Source organism: Perca fluviatilis, chromosome 1, assembly GCF_010015445.1.
Source record: "Perca fluviatilis chromosome 1, GENO_Pfluv_1.0, whole genome shotgun sequence".
NCBI classification, from domain to species: domain Eukaryota; kingdom Metazoa; phylum Chordata; class Actinopteri; order Perciformes; family Percidae; genus Perca; species Perca fluviatilis.
In genome coordinates this window covers 29,107,655-29,127,162 of record NC_053112.1, presented here as the reverse complement: position 1 = coordinate 29,127,162, position 19,508 = coordinate 29,107,655, and the positions used below count along the sequence as shown (strand labels likewise).

The 19,508-nt window shown below is 39.7% G+C and overlaps 2 protein-coding genes across 2 annotated transcripts; one reads left to right on the top strand and one right to left on the bottom strand.

The window, feature by feature from the left end:
• Positions 1–7,772: 7,772 nt before the first annotated feature.
• slc25a4 (solute carrier family 25 member 4) lies at positions 7,773–10,043 on the top strand. The gene is made up of 4 exons (XM_039806560.1): positions 7,773–7,978; positions 8,667–9,153; positions 9,254–9,394; positions 9,504–10,043. Exons 1-4 carry the CDS (start codon positions 7,868–7,870, stop codon positions 9,659–9,661), a joined length of 897 nt encoding a protein of 298 aa, XP_039662494.1. The 5' UTR covers positions 7,773–7,867; the 3' UTR covers positions 9,662–10,043.
• A 654-nt stretch (positions 10,044–10,697) lies between these two features.
• Positions 10,698–18,741, bottom strand: cfap97 (cilia and flagella associated protein 97). The gene is given in 6 exon segments (XM_039806550.1): positions 10,698–11,557; positions 12,924–13,086; positions 15,640–15,920; positions 16,752–17,445; positions 17,447–17,726; positions 18,538–18,741. Coding segments are annotated over 5 exon segments (1,494 nt in total). The 5' UTR covers positions 17,702–17,726; positions 18,538–18,741; the 3' UTR covers positions 10,698–11,456.
• Between the last annotated feature and the right edge of the window lie 767 nt (positions 18,742–19,508).

The following is a 19,508-nucleotide window of genomic DNA, read 5'->3' as shown; positions in this document are numbered from 1 at the left end:
AGTTCACCTTTAAATGCAGGAGTGCTAGAAATAATGACAAGACCTGACATATACTTAGAATGCTTTAATCCTATAGACCTTCAATAATTAATATTAAAGGTCTCTTCAGCTAAGCCATCTACCTGTCTCTTAGACCCCATCCCAACGAGGCTACTTAAAGAAACGTTACCCGTGGTTAACACTTCATTACTAGATATGATAAATATGTCTTTATTAACAGGTTATGTACTGCAGTCATTCAAAGTGGCTGTGATAAAACCTCTTCTGAAAAAACCCACCCTCGATCCTGAGGTCTTAGCCAACTATAGACCTATCTAACCTTACCTTTCTCTCCAAGATCCTTGAGAAGGCAGTCGCTAATTAGTTATGTGACTTTCTACATAGAAGTAGTCTATTTGAGGACTTTCAGTCAGGATTTAGAATGCATCATAGCACAGAGACGGCACTGGTGAAAATTACTAACGACCTTCTAATTGCGGCTGACAAAGGACTTGTCTCCATACTTGTCTTATTAGATCTTAGTGCTGTATTTGACACTATTGACCACAATATCCTGTTACAGAGACTGGAACAGTTAATTGGCATTAAAGGAATCGCACTTAGCTGGTTTAAGTCCTATTTTTCTGATCAATCTCAATTTGTTAATATCAACGATAAACCCTCCAAGTACGCTAAAGTTAGCCATGGCATTCCTCAAAGCTCAGTGCTTGGACCAGTTCTATTTTCCTTATATATGCTTCCTATAGGCAATATTATTAGGAAACACTCAATTAACTTTCACTGTTATGCGGATGACACCCAATTATACCTATCAATCAACCCAGACGAAACCGGTCAGTGAGCTAAACTTCAAACGTGCATTAATGATATAAAATCCTGGATGACCTACAATTTTCTGATGTTAAATTCAAATAAAACTGAAGTTATTGTGCTGGGCCCTAAACATCTCAGAAATTCACTATCTAAAGATATAGCTACCCTGGATGACAGAAATCTAGGAGTTATCTTTGACCAGGATATATCCTTTAACGCCCATCTAAAACAAACCTCAAGAACAGCCTTTTTTCACCTTCGTAACATTGCCAAAATTAGGAACATCCTGTCGCATAGCGATGCTGAAAAACTAGTCCATGCATTTGTTACTTCCAGGCTGGACTATTGTAATTCCTTACTATCAGGTTGCTCAAATAAGTCCCTTAAGACTCTCCAGCTGATCCAGAATGCTGCAGCACGTGTTCTGACAAGAACTAAGAAAAGAGATCATATCTCTCCAGTATTAGCTTCTCTGCATTGGCTTCCTGTAAAATCCAGGATTGAATTTAAAGCTCTTAGTACCTTATTGTCCCACTAGAGCACTGCGCTCCCAAAATTTAGAGCTACTTGTGGTTCCTAGAGTCTCTAAAAGTAGAATGGGAGCCAGAGCATTCAGCTACCAGGCTCCTCTCCTGTGGAACCAGCTCCCAATCTGGGTTCGGGGGGCAGACACTGTCACCACATTTAAGAATAAACTGAAAACCCTCCTCTTTGATAAAGCTTATAGTTAGGGAGTGAGGAGTTGCAGCGTACGGCTAGACCGGCGGGGCAGGGTGTATAGCTGCAGACACAGCACCCCTACTTTTCTCTGCTTCTCTTCATAGTCACCAGATTCATCTATCATATAATCAATAATAGAATAAGAGTAGAGGGAGGCAGGCCAGTACAGCCCGATCCGGTTGGGGAGAGTTCTAGCCCGACCAGGCACCTCTCCTTAACCTGCCTCTCTTAGTTATGCTATTATAATTCTAGACTTATGTTTCTTTTTCGCCCAGAATATTGCCTTGGATTAGGGTGGCACCAAGATCTGGGTCTTGGGTGCAGCTGTCGCTGTGGTCCTGCTACACCCTGCTACGCTCTGCGATTCCCTGCAGTGTCCGGCTGCGTCCTGCTGCGTCCTGCCGCGTCCACTGCGTCCACCCATGCTCTGCTGTGCCACACTACATCCCGTAACACCCTGCTGTGCCCTGCAATGACATGAACTACTACGACTACCTTTGTAGTCACTGTTCCATTATCTTTATTATGACTATTATTGCCACTGTTCATCACAACCCAACTGGCACCGTCAGACACCGCCTACCAAGAGTCTGGGTCTGCCGAGGTTTCTTCCTAAAAGGGAGTTTTTCCTCGCCACTGTCGCAGTAGCTACTGCTAATGCTTGCTCTTGGGGTAATTACTGGAATTGTTGGGGCTTTGTAAATTATAGAGTGTGGTCTAGACCTACTCTATCTGTAAATTATCTTGAGATAACTCTTGTTATGATTTGATACTATAAATAAAATTGAATTGAATTGAATGAATAAACTAATCGCAGAAAAACTAAACATTCACAAAACAGCTCAGTTGCCCCGTCATTTTTCATCACTGATAGGTGTAGTGTCGCAAAATTAATAGTCAGAACATTGCATTGTAGGACATGCAATGACAACTACTTTTTCTTTATATAGTGAAAATGTTAAAGGCACTACATGTAGAATAAATCATACACTCAGAATTTGGACAATCAAAAAACAAAAGGCAGATAGAGAATATAGTGCACTATATAGTAAATAAGCAGTGATTTAAGACACAGCCTCTGGATGTGAGTGTAGTGTAGTTTATGTACACCATACAACTAAGATGTCTAGCAAATATTCCATGATATCCCGATTAGTTTTTTTGTTGCTTGGATTAAAATGTATTTTCACAATTTCCCATTTGTAAAATGTGGCCACTAAAGTGAAGTTTTTGTTTGGCGTGCTGAAGCCATCACTTCCACTCTGTTACCAGTTTTGTTATTAAGACATATGCAATGTATCCAATGGCAAAAACTGCCTATGAATTCAGATTTTCTAGTCATACCGGGGACTTACTGGTATGTTTAGACCAGCATTCTGCTCTGTGCCGAACCTTGCCAGACCACACAAGTTGTTATTAGAAGTTGTTAGTATATATGTTTTAGATGATAACCATAGGACAACTGTTGGTAAGTTTCAAAAACAGTCATGTCACTCACACATGATCACGGCCAAACAGCAATAACTCCCCCCTTTACACTCATCTTTCTCTCTCCATATTTCCATCTCAGCACCAGATTTGCCCTCATATTCTCCTCCAGTCTTCAGTTTCACCCCACCGCTCTTTCTCATGAACCTCGCCCCCTCTGCCTCTGTGTCTCTCACCCTCCACCCCCACTCCCACCATGTCCATTCCTTCGTCCCCCACTGACTGTGTGTCTCCAGGTCTTCTTGATTGGTCATGGGGATTTCTCCTCGTTCTCCACAGTAGTGTGTTTATTTGTGTGTGTGTGTGTGTGTGTGTGTGATTGTCCACCTTGGCTGCTCTGCCATGGGCACTGCCCTGACTGTGGGTGAGAAAACGTCAGCTGCATTACGCTGTATCTTTTGTTGTTGCTTTTACACACAGGATCACACACGTGCTTTTCACTCATATAGTCAACCTCTTTAACGTTAATGAAAACAGGCCAACAGCCAATAGTGGCACCAAAGAGAAGAAGAGGGGAAACACTTAAATAATCTCCTTCCCCCTGAGCCCTGGAGAGCTCAGTCTCTAAGTCTGCTCAGGGATACTTAGTGTGCATCCCAGCCTGTTGGATTTGAGGCAAGAGGATTGTATTAACATTTTGACTAAACATTTTGATTTTAAACAGGAGACCCATGGGATCAAGCATTGTGAGGGAATAAACAGCCAACATGATCTTCTATGAGGAAGGAACTGAGCTTTTGTTGACCCATAGCCCTGTTGTTATGTGCTGGATAATGCTGCTTGTATTATTTAATATATCACAAACACAATGTAATATGTAGTATAACTTGTACATATTAAAACCTCCTCCATTGTTCTGCATAATTGTTAAGGTTGTGGTGTTATTTCTTTTAAAAGGGCAAGGCTGGCATTATTCTATATTTGTCTTATTGTCAACTAATGCAATGAGAAACCAAACCAGTATTGTTTGTTTAGTATCTGTGCCACAGAGCTCGATTGTGGGCTTAAAACAATTAATAACACACCAGCCACACCTTTGCACTGGGTGACATGTTCCTTAATTAAAATTACACTTGTTTATTTTTAAAATTACACTATTTACTTTTGTCTGAGTAATGTTTGCTAAAAAACTACAGTGACCAGCTGTTTTAGAAAATTAGTCAGCCTTTAAAAAAAGTGAAACTATAAATTTGTGAGCCATTTTTAAATATGTATGTATTCAGTAGGAACCAATGTGCTTGGTTAGACACACTTACAGATTGTTGGTTTGGGTCTTTAAATGGGATTTGTTGACAATAACAAAATATACTGTAGAATAACATTAGCCTTAGTGATACAGCAACTAAGATAGAAAAAATCATAAAAAATGATATAATAGTAAGTAAATGTATGGTTCACAATTTTATTGTAAGGTGTCATACAAATCTGTGCTGAATCAAAGTAAACCTACTAAACTTAAATAATCTAATTTTATCTTATCTTTCTGAGTTCTTATTTCCACTTTACAAATAAATGGCTGGTTTTGTAATTTATTTAATTGACTTAGTTTATAAAAGAATAAAATCCTAATCAGAAATTCAGTCTGAATCACATGCTGGAGTCAGAAACAACCAGTGGTCCCATACTGGTGAGCTTTGACCCTAATATTTGTGGTTTTAACCCTGTCTGACACTCATTATTTTTGAGTCTCTACTGGTCTAAGGTCTAAGACAGTAGGGGACCAGAGGAATAAAAAGATGCTCATCACAGTTGCTTCTTAACAGATAAAATCAGTGACTGTATTGGTGTTGGAGCTGTGCGTAACGGCTTTGCGTGTGTGCATGTTTATGTGTGTGGCGGGGAGGGGGGGGGGGGGGTCTAACTGTCTGACACCTGCAGCTCTTCATACTCAAAATGCAAATCCATGCCCAAACCCCCTCCACGACCCCTCCTTCAATCTCCGAGATCCAAGGTTACTGAGCAACGACTTTCGCAAATCTAGATCAGATTTAAATAATAGTACAAAAAGAGTTTCAACAGCACTAAACAAGGAGTTGAGTAATATGAGAAGCACATTTTCTATAGGTCAACATACTTTGCCAAGTCTACTCCAACCTATGCAAATGGATAGGAGATACTATTTAGATGAGAATTATTATCATATGAGCAGCCGTTGTTGAGTTTTACAAAAAAGTCAATTTTGGAAATAATAAAAGAGGGACATTTGCTGAAACTCCCTCAATCATACAAACAGGGATGACAATCCCTTTTACGTTTCCATAAAAAGATTGATAGAGGTATAAATAACTGTAAACATTTGCATACAACCAAGCAATCTCTGACAGATCAGAATGAAGATGCTTTAGAGAAAGACGTGAATTGGATAAGTCTATGTGCTGTGACACTGCAAAAAAAATACGACTTTTGCTCGCCACAAAGCAGGTGCAAGCCCCTGTGTCAGCAAGCATCTGCCTAACTGAAGTGTTGAAGTGAACAAGATACTGAATCCCTAACCAGCTCTAAGGTTTGCAGCTGAGCCTGACCTCTGACCAGGCTGGTGGGGGCTACTTAAGAATATTTCCCTGCGGGAAACAAGTAAAGTGGTGCATTATTTGTATTGTTGTGAGTGGAGAGTGGAGTAAATGAGGAAAAGCACCTGTTTCACTGGGTACCACAGTAGCACTCTAGGGATGCTAATGATGTCCTGTAGAGTCACCCAGCTCTCTAGTGCCACCCACTGACTATTAGACAGCACAACACCGCATGGAGATGGCAAAGTAGAACCACAATCAAAGAAAGCTTTTAATAAGCAATTACCCCAGTTTACTTTGTAAATTTACGTCACTCAGTCTCAATGTTTTCTCCCATCATGTTAGCGACAGAAACTTGATTAATAGTGAAAAAAAAAATAATCTATAAAAACACACTAGAATTGTTTCATAAGAATTAGTGGGGTGATTCCTGATAACAGAGAACAGGAGTGTATGCCTATTAGTTGTTCCATATCATAATTAAGATAAGATAAACCTTTATTGATCTTAAGTTGTTAAAAATGAAGTTACAGCAACACAAATATGGCAACAGATAATAGGGGAAAGTAAGAGAATAAATAATAAAGAGGTATATGAAAAACTAAACTAAGAAATACAAAAAGTAGAAAAACTATACAAGAACATATGGAGACAAACATTGCAATTGTAATTGTATTAGTCACAATGTGATATTTGTAAGTGATATTTATAAGAATTGTATAATTATAATTATTGTTATTATTGAGGTTTTATCAGTGGATATTAGGAAACATCTTGAAACGGTTTAAGTTTGCCTTTGGATGACTACAGTCAAGCAGCGCCACCAAGTGGTCATGGGTGGCAGTTACAGCCCTGAGAAGAAAAACCGAGGGTGAAACCTCAGAAACTTTACTAATGTATTGTATTTTCATTTTAGTTTAATTCACCAAGTCTTTGAGATATTCTTGAGTTTCATATTTTTCATCTTACATTTGACACTGCTATAATGAAAATGTAACATTTTGAGACGGATTTTGTTTGTAAAGACTATATTAAATAAATAAAGAATACATTTTTTTTAAATGTATGTTATTGTAAAATCCTTACTGCGCTTCTCGCCCCCAGGCAATTTGCAATATTGTATATATTCTATAGCAAATTAATTGAACGCCGTAGCCCACGTTTAGTTATTACATGAATGGAGTAGCCTTGGAATCAAACCACACCGCTGAATGTCTAAAGTCTCTTCAGCCAACTTGGCTTCGTTTTAGGATCATATTGCTTATGTGCACGAGACATTTATACAGTATGTCCCACTTGTCAAGTCAGCCAGAATTACATTTCCGGTACGATTTTACGCAACAAAATTGACTAAAACCATGTTGTTGCTTTATGGTGGCAGCTTATTTTGAAAGAAAATCAGTCTTTTCCGCTCTTACTTTCTTCCTATCTGGAGTTGACTTGACGCGGGTTTTCAACAGGTGCCAAAAATGAATGTGCAGCAAAACTGTCAGTAAGCCGAGTGGAAAAGAACAGTCTTAAATAAAATAGAATTAGAGCAAGTTCTGGGTGGTGATTTAACGGAATGCTTTATTTCATTATTTTCCTTTTAGTACGCCATCCATCTGACCTCTGACCCAGAATAAACAGGTTGTATTCAACCTCTCAACCTGAAGTGACATCCCCCTTGGTCTAATGAAATGTGGGTTTTAATTTGTGATTGTCTTTACTGGTCTAAAAGCATGTTTATATATGAAAATAATGAGATAAAGGAAATCACTGCACGCAAGTCTCTGTATTTGTCAGGGTCATATACACCTATGCTGTATAATCGTAAAATTGGTCTATACTCTGTAGAATGACTGTAAAAAAGTTCACCACAGTTGGTCCCATTCAGGATACACTACATAGAACTCCTTTCTTTATGTAAATACTTCTGGAAACTCATTTGACCCATAAATGTATGTTTGGATTATGGATGAGAAGGCTGGGCCAGAAGGGATGAAGGTAACATACTTTACTCTGATTAGGATTAGGTTAGATTACAAATAAATACATGTTTTAATCATAATCAAATTACACATATTGTGTCCTTTAAACGTCCCCGGCTTGGCCTATCTTGATTTCAGGAAGATGGCGCACGTCTTGAACTTCAACCTCGGATATTTATTCAGCCTCGTTAATCTGTTTGTCAAAACGCAAATCCATCACTCAAAATTCTCGCGATATATGGCGTCGGTATATAAGGACACATCGGGGGTGCCTCGTCCACTTTGAGGGGCGTTGGGTTTCCTAGAGGACCTTGGTGAAGTTTGGAAAAGTCAGGGGTCTCATATCTGCACGAGAAAGATCCAACCATGTCGGACGCGGTGATCAGTTTCCTGAAGGACTTTTTGGCCGGTGGCGTTGCCGCTGCCATCTCCAAAACAGCTGTCGCTCCCATTGAGAGAGTCAAGTTGTTGCTGCAGGTAAACTAATTGAACCAAATGTTGCCCAAAGCATGGCTTCATGTTCATTCTTTTGTGCGTAAAGTGTGCGTAAATGTTGGGTTACTGATAAACCAATCGCTAAAATGTAAATCTGGAATAGGTTTTTGTGGACAAAAAGTTCAACTGTGCTATGGTCTGATTCCTATGGTCTGGTGCGTAATGTCAAGGGGCACGTGAGAGGTCCTGCGTCAATGTGGAGATGGTTTTACGCACTGCACTTTGTAATGTTGCTGCTATGATGGAGATGGTGACGAGGCCTCCTAATTTGTGTCAATAAAATGGACATAATAGTAGTTTGTGAGCTATTGGTACGTTTATTAAGTGTATTATTACTCCAATATAACAGATGTTCGCACTAATATTTAGTGAAATTGAACTGCTAAATTTAACTTGAACTATGTAATTTAATACACAGCGGATTCTCAAGTGACAGGAGTGTGCATGTAGACTGGTAGGCCTACAACTACACAAAGTAATGCCTGACCGACTATGATTAAGTAAATCCAAGAAGTTGAAGAAAATTGGAATAGGCTACAAAACATATATTTTTTCGTTAATAGAACATGAGGCATGACAACGTTCCTTTACACAACATGTCATAAGAGGGTTATTTACATTTAAGGTAGTTAATGTGTCTTTTTAACGTTTTTATTTTCTTCACTTGTAGGTCCAGCATGCCAGCAAACAGATCACCGCAGAGATGCAGTACAAGGGAATCATGGACTGTGTGGTAAGGATCCCAAAGGAGCAGGGCTTTATTTCCTTCTGGAGAGGCAACCTGGCCAACGTGATCCGTTACTTCCCCACCCAAGCCCTCAACTTCGCCTTCAAAGACAAGTACAAGAAGATCTTCCTTGGTGGTGTGGATCAAAAAACACAATTCTGGCGTTACTTCGCTGGTAATCTCGCATCTGGCGGTGCCGCTGGTGCGACTTCGCTCTGCTTCGTCTACCCTCTGGACTTCGCCAGAACAAGACTCGCTGCCGACATCGGCAAGGGCGCATCTGAGAGAGAGTTCACCGGTCTTGGAAACTGCCTCACCAAGATCTTCAAAACCGATGGCATCAAGGGTCTTTACCTCGGATTCAACGTGTCAGTGCAGGGCATTATCATCTACAGAGCGGCCTACTTCGGATGCTTCGACACAGCTAAAGGTGCGCACATCTGGTCGACTTGATTTTATTATGTTTTTAATGTAGTATGTGCATTTAGTTTTTCATGACGAGCGGGTGACTTAACTCCTCCCTCATACAGGTATGCTGCCAGATCCCAAGAACACTCACATCGTCATCACCTGGATGATCGCCCAGACTGTCACCGCTGCAGCTGGTATTGTCTCATACCCCTTCGACACCGTCAGACGTCGTATGATGATGCAGTCTGGACGCAAAGGAGGTGAGCGTCACTCATGCTTGTGGAATCATGTCCTCGTAGTGATGGATTTGCATTTTACGCATGCGTCTATGGACATTGTGCTTCACTATTCATGTCTCCATTTCCACAGCTGACATCATGTACACGGGCACAATCGACTGCTGGAAGAAGATCCTTAAGGATGAGGGAGGAAAAGCCTTCTTCAAGGGTGCCTGGTCCAACGTGATCAGAGGCATGGGTGGCGCGTTTGTGTTGGTGCTGTACGACGAGATCAAGAAGTTCACATAATAAACTTTCTAATCTCCCAGTCCCCGAGGAAACCCTTCACTTGGTTTGAGTCTTAATTACTGCGATAGAGTGATAACAGCTTGTGGTGAATTACGGGTATGTACAGGTAGGTATGTATACTTGACCTGGGTTAACATGCCTCCTCATAAATCTGTATATATCCCATCTACAACGCACAAACTGTCTTTTAGTGGGACAAAGTCAAGCCAGTGTTTCAGTGGAGATGTGATGATGCAAAAGATGATGTCACTACCTGTCATATATCAGAGTCAAGTATGTAAAGAAGTTGCTGAGGCCCATGTGTTGTTATGTTGTGCCCACTCTGACCCATGTATCCCACTTCATACATTATTTTATTAAGAATAAAGATGTATTGATCTCATAGTTGATTATTTTTGATGCATGTTCTGTTGTAGTGACAACATTTTCATCTGCAGTTAAATAGGCCTTTTGTTTCTTGTTTTTTACAGCAGACCTTTTGGATTCATTGTAAGACAAAAATGAATTATTCACACCTGCTTTTCCTACTGTGACATGTCAAATGTCTTCAGTAAAAAAAAATATTAAGAAAACATTGCAGTTAAAATACAGTAATTAGGATTCTGTCAAAATATCCACAATCTTTATATTGGAAAACATCCAGTAACTGTACCCTGATTTTCATTTGTGGTAGACTTCTTGGCAAAGATCTGTCACCTGTACTGTTGACAACCAATATCAAGCAAATTATATCAACCATAAAGTAGCTGAGAGGTTTGTACCACAGCATTTTTGGTTTTGTAAAGAACCTCTAATAATGTGTAAAATATTCAAGTACCACAGAAATATATTGAGTAGTTTCATGTACAACCACTCCCCTAACCAAAAAGCTATTGTTTGTACCAATTGTGGCATGTGCTCAACTGGTACAAGTATGTTTCAGCAGGGATTAGAAAAAAATTCTTTACACCATTACACTCTTTAAAGTTGTAAAATAGCAAACTGCTGGAACCAGCAGCTTCACTTTATAAGCAACAGAATAAACAAAAAACCCAAATCATATTTCAAATATATATTTTTAATTGTTTAAAAACATAATTCTCTCTGGCACATCATCAATTGTACAAATATGAGAAAAGTGGGCAAACAAAAACATTGCACATATAATGGAAACATCACTCACTGAAACAATTAATTGTTTGTTATTTCAACACGGCTGTAGGACATATTTCTTACAAAAATACAGCCAGCTGGGCGCCCGGATAGTTCACTTGGTAGAGCGGGTGCCCATATATAGAGGTTTTCTCCTCAATGCAGCGGGCCAGGGATCGACTCCAACCTGCGGCCCTTTGCTGCAGGTCATTCCCCCCTCTCACTCCCCTTTCATGTCTTCAGCTGTCCTGTCAAAATAAAGGCTGAAAATGCCCCAAAAATAATCTTTAAAAAAAAGAAATACAGCTAGCTAACTGTCGTAAAGAGTACTCAAAAGCCACAACTACTCAAATGCATTAAAATAGCTCTGAGCTCCTAACACAATTTGCTATATTTCAGCATAAAAAAATGTAAGAAAAGTCGTTCTTCATAATTGATAAGCAGCACAACACAAATCACTGAATAGTTGATTAAGTGAACTAAAGGTATGGTGAACCCATGCATGTGAAAAAAAAGATTCTTTAAGACTAGTACCTTTGAAACCTAACCTTTTGTGATGAATGGATACCAACAGATACAGTATCACTAAAGGGAACCAGCGATGTGCTTCTTTGTAGATTACATATCTGGCATAGTTCTCAGCACCAGGCTGGTTAGGCTGCACTCAGTTTTTTTTTGACCTGGGTACGGGTGTTTTCCCAGAGTCAGTGGTGGTGGAAACTGCTCTGGAGCTGTGGTGGGCAGAACTGGCCGTCCTGGGACCTGCTGGTGTGAACAACAGAGAGATAATTTCGGATTTAAGATGTACTGTTCCATAATAAAATCAGAAACCGAATGTATATTTTGAATTTCTATTAAGAAAATAAATCTTACTTTTAATATTTTAAAAAGGTCCCATGGCATGATAATTTCACTTTGAGTTTTTTTAACATTAATATGCATTCCCCCAGCCTGCCTATGGTCCCCCAGTGGCTAGATATGGCGATAGGTGTAAACCGAGCCCTGGGCATCCTGCTCTGCCTTAGAGAAAATGAAAGTTCAGATGAGCCGATCTGGAATCTTGCTCCTTATGAGGTCATAAGGAGCAAGGTTACCTCCCCTTTCTCTGGTTTGCCTGCCCAGAGAATGTGGCCCACCCACGAGAGAGAGACATCATGGCTTTCAAACGAGCAAAGTGGCAGTTGGTCAAGGCCACACCCCCACCCTCCACCTTGCCCCCCTCTCTCCTCCTCAATAGCTGCAGACACAGAAATGGCACATACTAAGGAAAGCTCATTGTGGGACTGGCTGTAGTGGCTGTAATTCTGCACCAAGGCTGAATTTCGGGAAAGAGACTTCAGATACAGTATTAGGGGACCACTAAGGCCTATATAAAAGCATACAAACACACCTTGAACACAACAAGAAAATTAAGTTTACACAATTTGAAAAAAATATAATTAGAAACATTATTACAAACTCTTCAACCAGTACATTCATTTAAACAAAAAAATGCTGAATATGACAAGAAGAACATCAGAAAATGCATCATTACTTATGTATAAATTAATGGGTGATTCTTACCAGCATCAGTCATCCACAGCTGCTTTTTACTCTATAAAAGTCTTCTTCTGTTAATTTAATTTCTGCAGCCATCTGATGGCAGCAGCTCAGACATGTGTGGTAAATCTGCAGCCTTCAATTTGAGAAGAGCAGCACAGAGCCACATGCTGATCCTCATTGTTTACCTTGATTAGATCATCACATGCAAACAACATCATGCTGCTACAAAATAACTACACACACTTCTGCTGGCATCAGACTGCTCTTGTGGGATCAAAACACTCAGTTAGGGTTGGCAGCACAGGTGCTTTTGTTGTGTGCAGAAACCTCACAAGTGGTATCGTCTTAAAGTGATTATCCACACCTCCTGATACTGTGGTTTGTCAGTATATATTAAATACCTAAGAGGTTGAAGAGAGAGTCTTAATATGACCAAGAAGGCACCTTGTTGTTATTTAAACAGTCTTCCTATCTGTTTGGCTGAGGATGTTGTATGAGCTACTCAATCACCATGTTGTTATACAGTTTAGGGTATATAACACATTTTCAACACAGTAAAAGCTGGAAGATCTAGACCCAAGTTACCTACCTGAGAGTGTCTTGCTGGTAGACCTCTCTTTTTTGGCAGTGGACATACAGACAGAGTATGAAGGAGCTCCGGCATAGCCAATGTGTCGCTGGTAGTCTTCCAGTTGTTCTGAACGCTTTAGGCCAGGTGTAGGCTTGACAGACTCCAGCCTTTTCAGGAGAGCCTGAAAGAAACATTGTTGACCTAGTAAGGAGTGATTCAAAACATACTGTGAATGCCGATTGTCCTGGCAAACTGTTAAAACCACCAGGTTTACCATGTGAATTTCCAGGATATCAGTCAGGTTCACCTTGGAAAGATGTGGGCACACACACACACACACACACACACACACACACACACACACACACACACACACACACACACACACACACACACACACACACACACACACACACACACACACACACACACACACACACACAATGTCAGTGTCAAATGCTTTTTTGTGAAAGTTATCCATCACTTTGAATATAAAGTTGATTAATATATATGCTCTTAAAGTCATCAGTGCCTCAGAGAGTGTTATGCCAGAAATCAGCCATAAGAAACAAAAAATACAGCAGGAGTTTTTTTGTTAACTGCTTTTCTAGCATTTCATTCACTGAGCTCACAACATATAACATAACCATATAACATTTAAGAAGAGTTTGTAGCATTTGGAAAATGAACAAATATTTGACTCAGAAATAAAGAACATAGCCAAATTAAATTATGAAAACAGAAAAATATCTGGTGCTTAAACACAACCAAACTGCACAGTGTAGGCAAGTGGCTGAATGTCATACATGCAGTCAAACTCCCACATGCATGCTGTGCAAAAAATCCCTCACTGAGCAAAAACTCTACATGAAGCAATGCAACCAGCAAAAAGCTCAACAGTCAAGAGACTGTTTTTCTAAAGTTAACAAAGTCCACCGAAGGTCATAAAGGCACTGAAGGCTTCTAAATGCATTCAGACTTCTCACCTACTGCATTGCCAATATTTTAATAATTTCAAATCTCTTCAAACCTAATCTAGCCCTTTGTATCAATATAACTTCTTTGATAGAAAATGAAGATATATTGTGGCCAATCTTGAAATACATAGAAGTAGTTTTACTTGTGCAGGGCAAATGGGGTGTCTTACATGTGTGCTGTGTGGGGTGGAAACACTAAGCACACGGCAGATTCAATTACTTCACTCTAAGAATAGAGAAGGCATGGAGCACTAATTACAGCGTAGAGAGATGGACGCAAGAGAGAGAACAGTCTGTCCTGAAAATGACTGGAAAATATTTCTGATAAAAACATCAATCAGCATTAATGTAAGATCTCTAATCAGCAATAATGAGAAACGTGTGAAAAGTTTTCATTAGTCAGAGGAGACAATAACACTCTACTGGCTGCCTATTATCATTTTCTGAATCTTTTTTTAAACACTGCTTTTTGTTTGCCTTTATCACAAAGTCGTCATCTGGAGTTAATATATGGGGTGAGAGGCCAAAGCTGCAAAGGCTGAACTGTCTTATAATGTCACTCCGTGGCATTGCTCGTGTCACATGCTGCCATCTGTCCAAGTCCATCTGTGTCTGCTTTTAGGGGTGGTCTTAGTCTGACACGAACTCAACCCAAATAACTAGTATCCTTAAATGAATGTAAACTTCAGGAGGCAAATATCTATTGAAATAATAAGCGATTAAACTGCAGAAAATCACACAGACTTAAGTTACAAAAAGATGTTAATAAATTGTATCACTGTGACAATTGTGACTGATGACTTAAACTACCTCTTCTGCAGATTCTTCCAGAAAGCATTTATCTTTCTGCTTCTACAATAGTTTAGACGAAATTACAAGAACATTTAACTGCTGGTTCAAGTATCTGTACGGACCAAGTACGGAGTGTGTGGCGAGGAGCCCTTGAGCAAGGCACCAAACCCCCCAACTGCTCGGGGCGCCATCCTGTGAGGCAGCCTTCTTGTTTTGACATTTCTCTATACATAATGCATGTGTATAGGTCCTGTTTGTGCATGTGTGTGTATTTGTTCTGTGTGTTAATTTTAGGAAAATATGTACTTTAACAGAGATGAAAGCATGGTGTTATTGGAATGGAACAATTAAAAAAAAAAGAACTCAAACAGTATATTCTCATTGACAGAAGTTAACCCAGAGATGAAAAACATTCAAAGAGCCAACAGCAGCTACGTATCAGTTTAGTTAGATGTACAAAAATGAGAAATCTGAAATTTCTTTCTAGAGACACAGCAGCACCAATATCACCTACTACCTGATGCTCAAATGAATTACTTTAGCGGTTTGTTTTATTTTAGAGTTTTGAAAATGTACCATCACAGATTTGTTTCAAGATTAATTTGCCTTTGTTTATAGGTCAATGTAAAGACAGACAGAGGAATAAAAGCAATGTGACAAAGGTCATGGATAGATGGTATACTGCTTTGGAGTAACAGTCACTTAGACACACCAAAACACACTTTTTGCTTCACACTAATTATAGTCAATGTCCCAAGATTATATGCTTCTTACCTAGAATCTGAGAATCAAAGAAAAAACAATTCTGATGTAATTTTGAAGAGATGCAGATTGAAAAAGACAAAAAGAAAAGAAAAACCGAAGAATTAGAGTGACAGGAATACCCATGTTCATATTAATGTTTAGGTTTTCAGTCAGTGTTTATATTAAACTGAGTATCAATCCACACAAGAGACAAAACTCACCAGGTTCTCCCTCTCGATGCGTTGCTGTTCCCGCTGCCTGTTGAGTGCGCTGTGAGAGAGGCGACCAAAAGGCGACTTGTGGGCCATATGGCTCGTTTTCCTCGCTGTACTTCCTGGTCTGGGCCCTGGTGAATTGCGCGAAAGCTCCCGAAGAAGTCGCTGGTTCTCACGATCTATGCGTCGGACCTCAGCGTTGGTGAACGAGTAGTTCTTCCTGTTTCTCCCTCCAGGACAATGGAAGACCAGTTTAGCTCCAAGCTGACTCTCTGAACTGAGCGAGCCTGATTTGTGAAAAGGACAAACCTAAATTACGAACATATTCAGGAACTACAGTTTAGAGTCCTATGTGAATTCAACTAAAACTCAAAACTCTCTGTGTGCACAGTAGTGTTCAGGTAGATTACCATTAGCTATAGATACAGGTAGGTTTAATGCCTGAAAAGAAAAAGCAGTTTGTTATTTAGGTGAGATTGAAGATGAGGTCCATTTCATGTTTTTTTGCTGATTACATGATGTTTTAAGGACTTTCTTTTGTTAAATGTCTGTAATTTGTTATAAGTTTTTCTGGATGGATGATTATAAAAAAAAATTGAGTTGTGTTTTAGCAAGGGAACCTTGCTTAAACAGTTATATTATGTTATGTTATATTATGTTAAATGTAAGAAGTTATGTTCTTGTCTGACAAATGTTTCACCACTGCATATGTATTTCTGGTGTCTTATAAGTCCCTGTGGACGGGGCATGTGAACAAGACGCTTCATAATAACATAAAATCTAACCACACTCAAATCTAAACTAGCAGTTTTACAGTAGAGATCACTGGTTCCCCATCTAACGGTCACAACATCTGACTTTCCTTTAATATATATTTTTTCTTGTAAAAGTAATAAATACCTCTTCAGTCCTTTAAACTCCTCCACATCAAACGATATGAGAATGAATATTCACTCTCTCTAATGTCCCCACTAGGCCCTAACTTGTGATGAGGTGAGTCACAGGTAGATATTGCTAATTTTAAGGGTTCACGAGCCAAACAGGTTGGGAGCCATTGATATTAAGCAAAGAACATAGCAAACATAACTGACAGACAAGAAAGGCACAAGTTTACTCACACTCATCTACATCTTGGTCCGAGTCCACGTCTTGATGCATGTCGCTAAGGCCACTGGAGGGCACACTCTCCTGCTGCTGCTGCTGCTCTTTAAGGCTGCCCTCTCCGGCCTCTGTGTGGTTCAGGTCCAACGACTGGAGAGGGCTGAAGTCAGGAGATGAGAGGGGGCTTACATCTGTCACTGTGTCTTCTGACTCCACTGTACGGCCGATAGGCACATCCTGAGATCCTGCTGAGCCCACTCGAGTCCTTCTCTCTCCAGGGGATACAGGTTTGTTGGGCCTGGGAAAGGCGGGGGATTCTAAACTGCTTCTCCCATTGCTACTGCTAGAAGAGCTCTCTGAGTCTATGTCTATGCTGCTCTCGGTTGAAGTGGGGGATGGACTTCGGGTGCGCTGATTTCTTATCAGTTTTTTGGGAGATCGTTTATTTCTTCCTTTCAAGCCTGAGAGTTTGGATGGCAATGCTTCTTCTTCAGACTCATTTGGACTCTGGCTGTACATATCCTTATTATCTACCTCTCTGGCCTCAGCCAACAAAGCTATAAACGTTCCCTTGGGCCTTTTAGAGTGCAAATTAGAGTCTTCCTCACTATCACTGCTATTATTGATGGCTTTATCTGATGTACAGGCAACATACAGGGGGGGGGGGGGGGGGGTTCTTCTTTTTTTTTTTTCCTGTCTTCTGTCTTTATTGACAGCTGTTCTCCTTCCTTTCTGCTCTGTTGCTGACTGGCTTCAGTTTTTTTTTTGTCCCTTCAGTTCTCAGGGACCCGCCACTTTTTGTATTTTCAGTCTGTTTTGCATGAAGGCTCTCATGTGCTGGTGGGCTCTCCTTTTCAGCCTTCAAACTTTTCTCCAGCTGTTCCCCTCCATCTCTGCTGCGATCATCACAGTCACTGTCGAAAAACGAATGATCCACTTCACCTTCTAGCTCCCCGGGGCTAAACATGGCAGTCTTCCCTAACACACTGAACCTGTAAGGCAGTGTAAGATTGAGACGTTAGATTATTTAAAAGTTAAAGAACAGTGCAGTGGTTTTTCATGTTTAAACCATGCCATGCTATTGTGTCTTAATTGATTGCATTTCTTTCTACCACTCCACTGCATCCATTGGGTTTAATTCAGTTTCATACAACATTAAAATCAGTGAGCATACTCTTGAAACTTGCTTAACTTGTGTAACCCATCCAGAGAGAAAATCAAGTCTGCATTCATTTTTGTCACACTGCTGTGAGGTATCAGTTAAGGCTTTTAGAGCTGCACTTATGCATACTTAACAATAATGTAGCATTGGACAAAAAAAAAACATTCTCTGTGATGGAATACATATCTCAAGCAGGTTTCAAGATTTCGCTAATCAATTTACAAACCATAAAGACGTAGCTAGCTAGCCTATGGAAACCAATGACTTAAAATATAATAATAATAATAATAATAATAATAATAAATATATATATATATATATATATATATATATTAGCATGCATGGTCCTTCCATGGTGTATTTTATCCAAAAGATAATTAATATCAAAACAAAAGAACAAATATATCTTAATGTAGCTAGCAGTGTCTGTAACGTTAGCAAGATATTTGGACAGACAAGCTATGGTAACGGTACTTTCCAACCTTTTACCCACCATGAAGTTAAGGCATCCTTTAAACCTAGAACACACACTTGATAACGTTAGCTAGCTAAAGTATGCTAACTAACTCAGTCCAACTAGCTACGTACGTTTAAGTTAACGTTAGCTAGCTAACTTCAGCTGTATGACAACAATAACTTACTTTGCGAAGGGTCGCCGATAAATGGTGTTTCACGTTACTGTTGCATTTACTTCTTTAGAGAGGATGTGCTCCGTTGAGAAGACGAGTAAATGAAACGCAAAGTTGTATTAAAAACTATTTTTTTGTTAGCGGACTACAGCCTACAGCTGGCTACTGTCAGCGTGACATGGAGCCTAGTAACTAGGCAACGTCACTTCCTGGCAACGGCTGCTCTGGTACAGAGCAAGAGCAGTTAGTGTTGTGCGCATAGACAGTATATAAGAAGGTTGTGCGTCAGCTGTTACATTTGGTCTGTCAATGCGAGACGGAACTGTTACATTACAATTTGCTCTTTTATTTTGAAACAGATATTTTGAACGTCTTTTATTTCATTTTCTATTCAAGTTTCCTGACTTATTCCTCTTACTATGTGTATTGTAATGCACCAAAACAAATTGCTTGTATGTGAAAACCTACATGGCAATAAACCTCATATTACATTGTGTCTGTTTGTGTTGTAAGCAAATTTCATTTATTTATTTTTGGGTGACAGAGATTTGGATCTTAAGCAGCAGTGATTTGCCTTTTATTTAGCTAAAGGTTTAAACTACTAAAACATATCAAGAATCAGAACCGGTAGAGGAAAAGACAAGAGGTCATTTAGTTTTCTTATGCCAAAGTAACTGCTCCCCCTAGTGCATACCCATTAACAAGAAAGGGGATTATGTGAAGGCGCGTCCCCTGACATTATAATTTGTCACGGGTTTTCTCTTAATAACATTGTTAGACCTAGAAATGACAAACACCAGTGAAATGCCAATGTCCTAGGACAATAGGACTTGGGTGAATCTATCGTATAAACCTGTGTCTGGTCACTGTCATAGAATTTACATGCCTATGCAGGATGGGTAGAGACGAGGATTGGATGGGGGTTATTTCTGTGGTTGTCCAAAACTAACACAATACACCCATGGAGAAGAAATCACAAAGAG

What these genes read in the sequence shown, in the direction of transcription:
- slc25a4 (XM_039806560.1), top strand. Translation starts at nt 7,868, where the DNA reads ATGTCGGACGCGGTGATCAGTTTCCTGAAGGACTTTTTGGCCGGTGGC. An exon ending in GAGTCAAGTTGTTGCTGCAG is followed by an intron (nt 7,979 to 8,666) that starts GTAAACTAATTG and finishes CTTCACTTGTAG; the next exon opens with GTCCAGCATGCCAGCAAACA. An exon ending in GCAGTCTGGACGCAAAGGAG is followed by an intron (nt 9,395 to 9,503) that starts GTGAGCGTCACT and finishes CCATTTCCACAG; the next exon opens with CTGACATCATGTACACGGGC.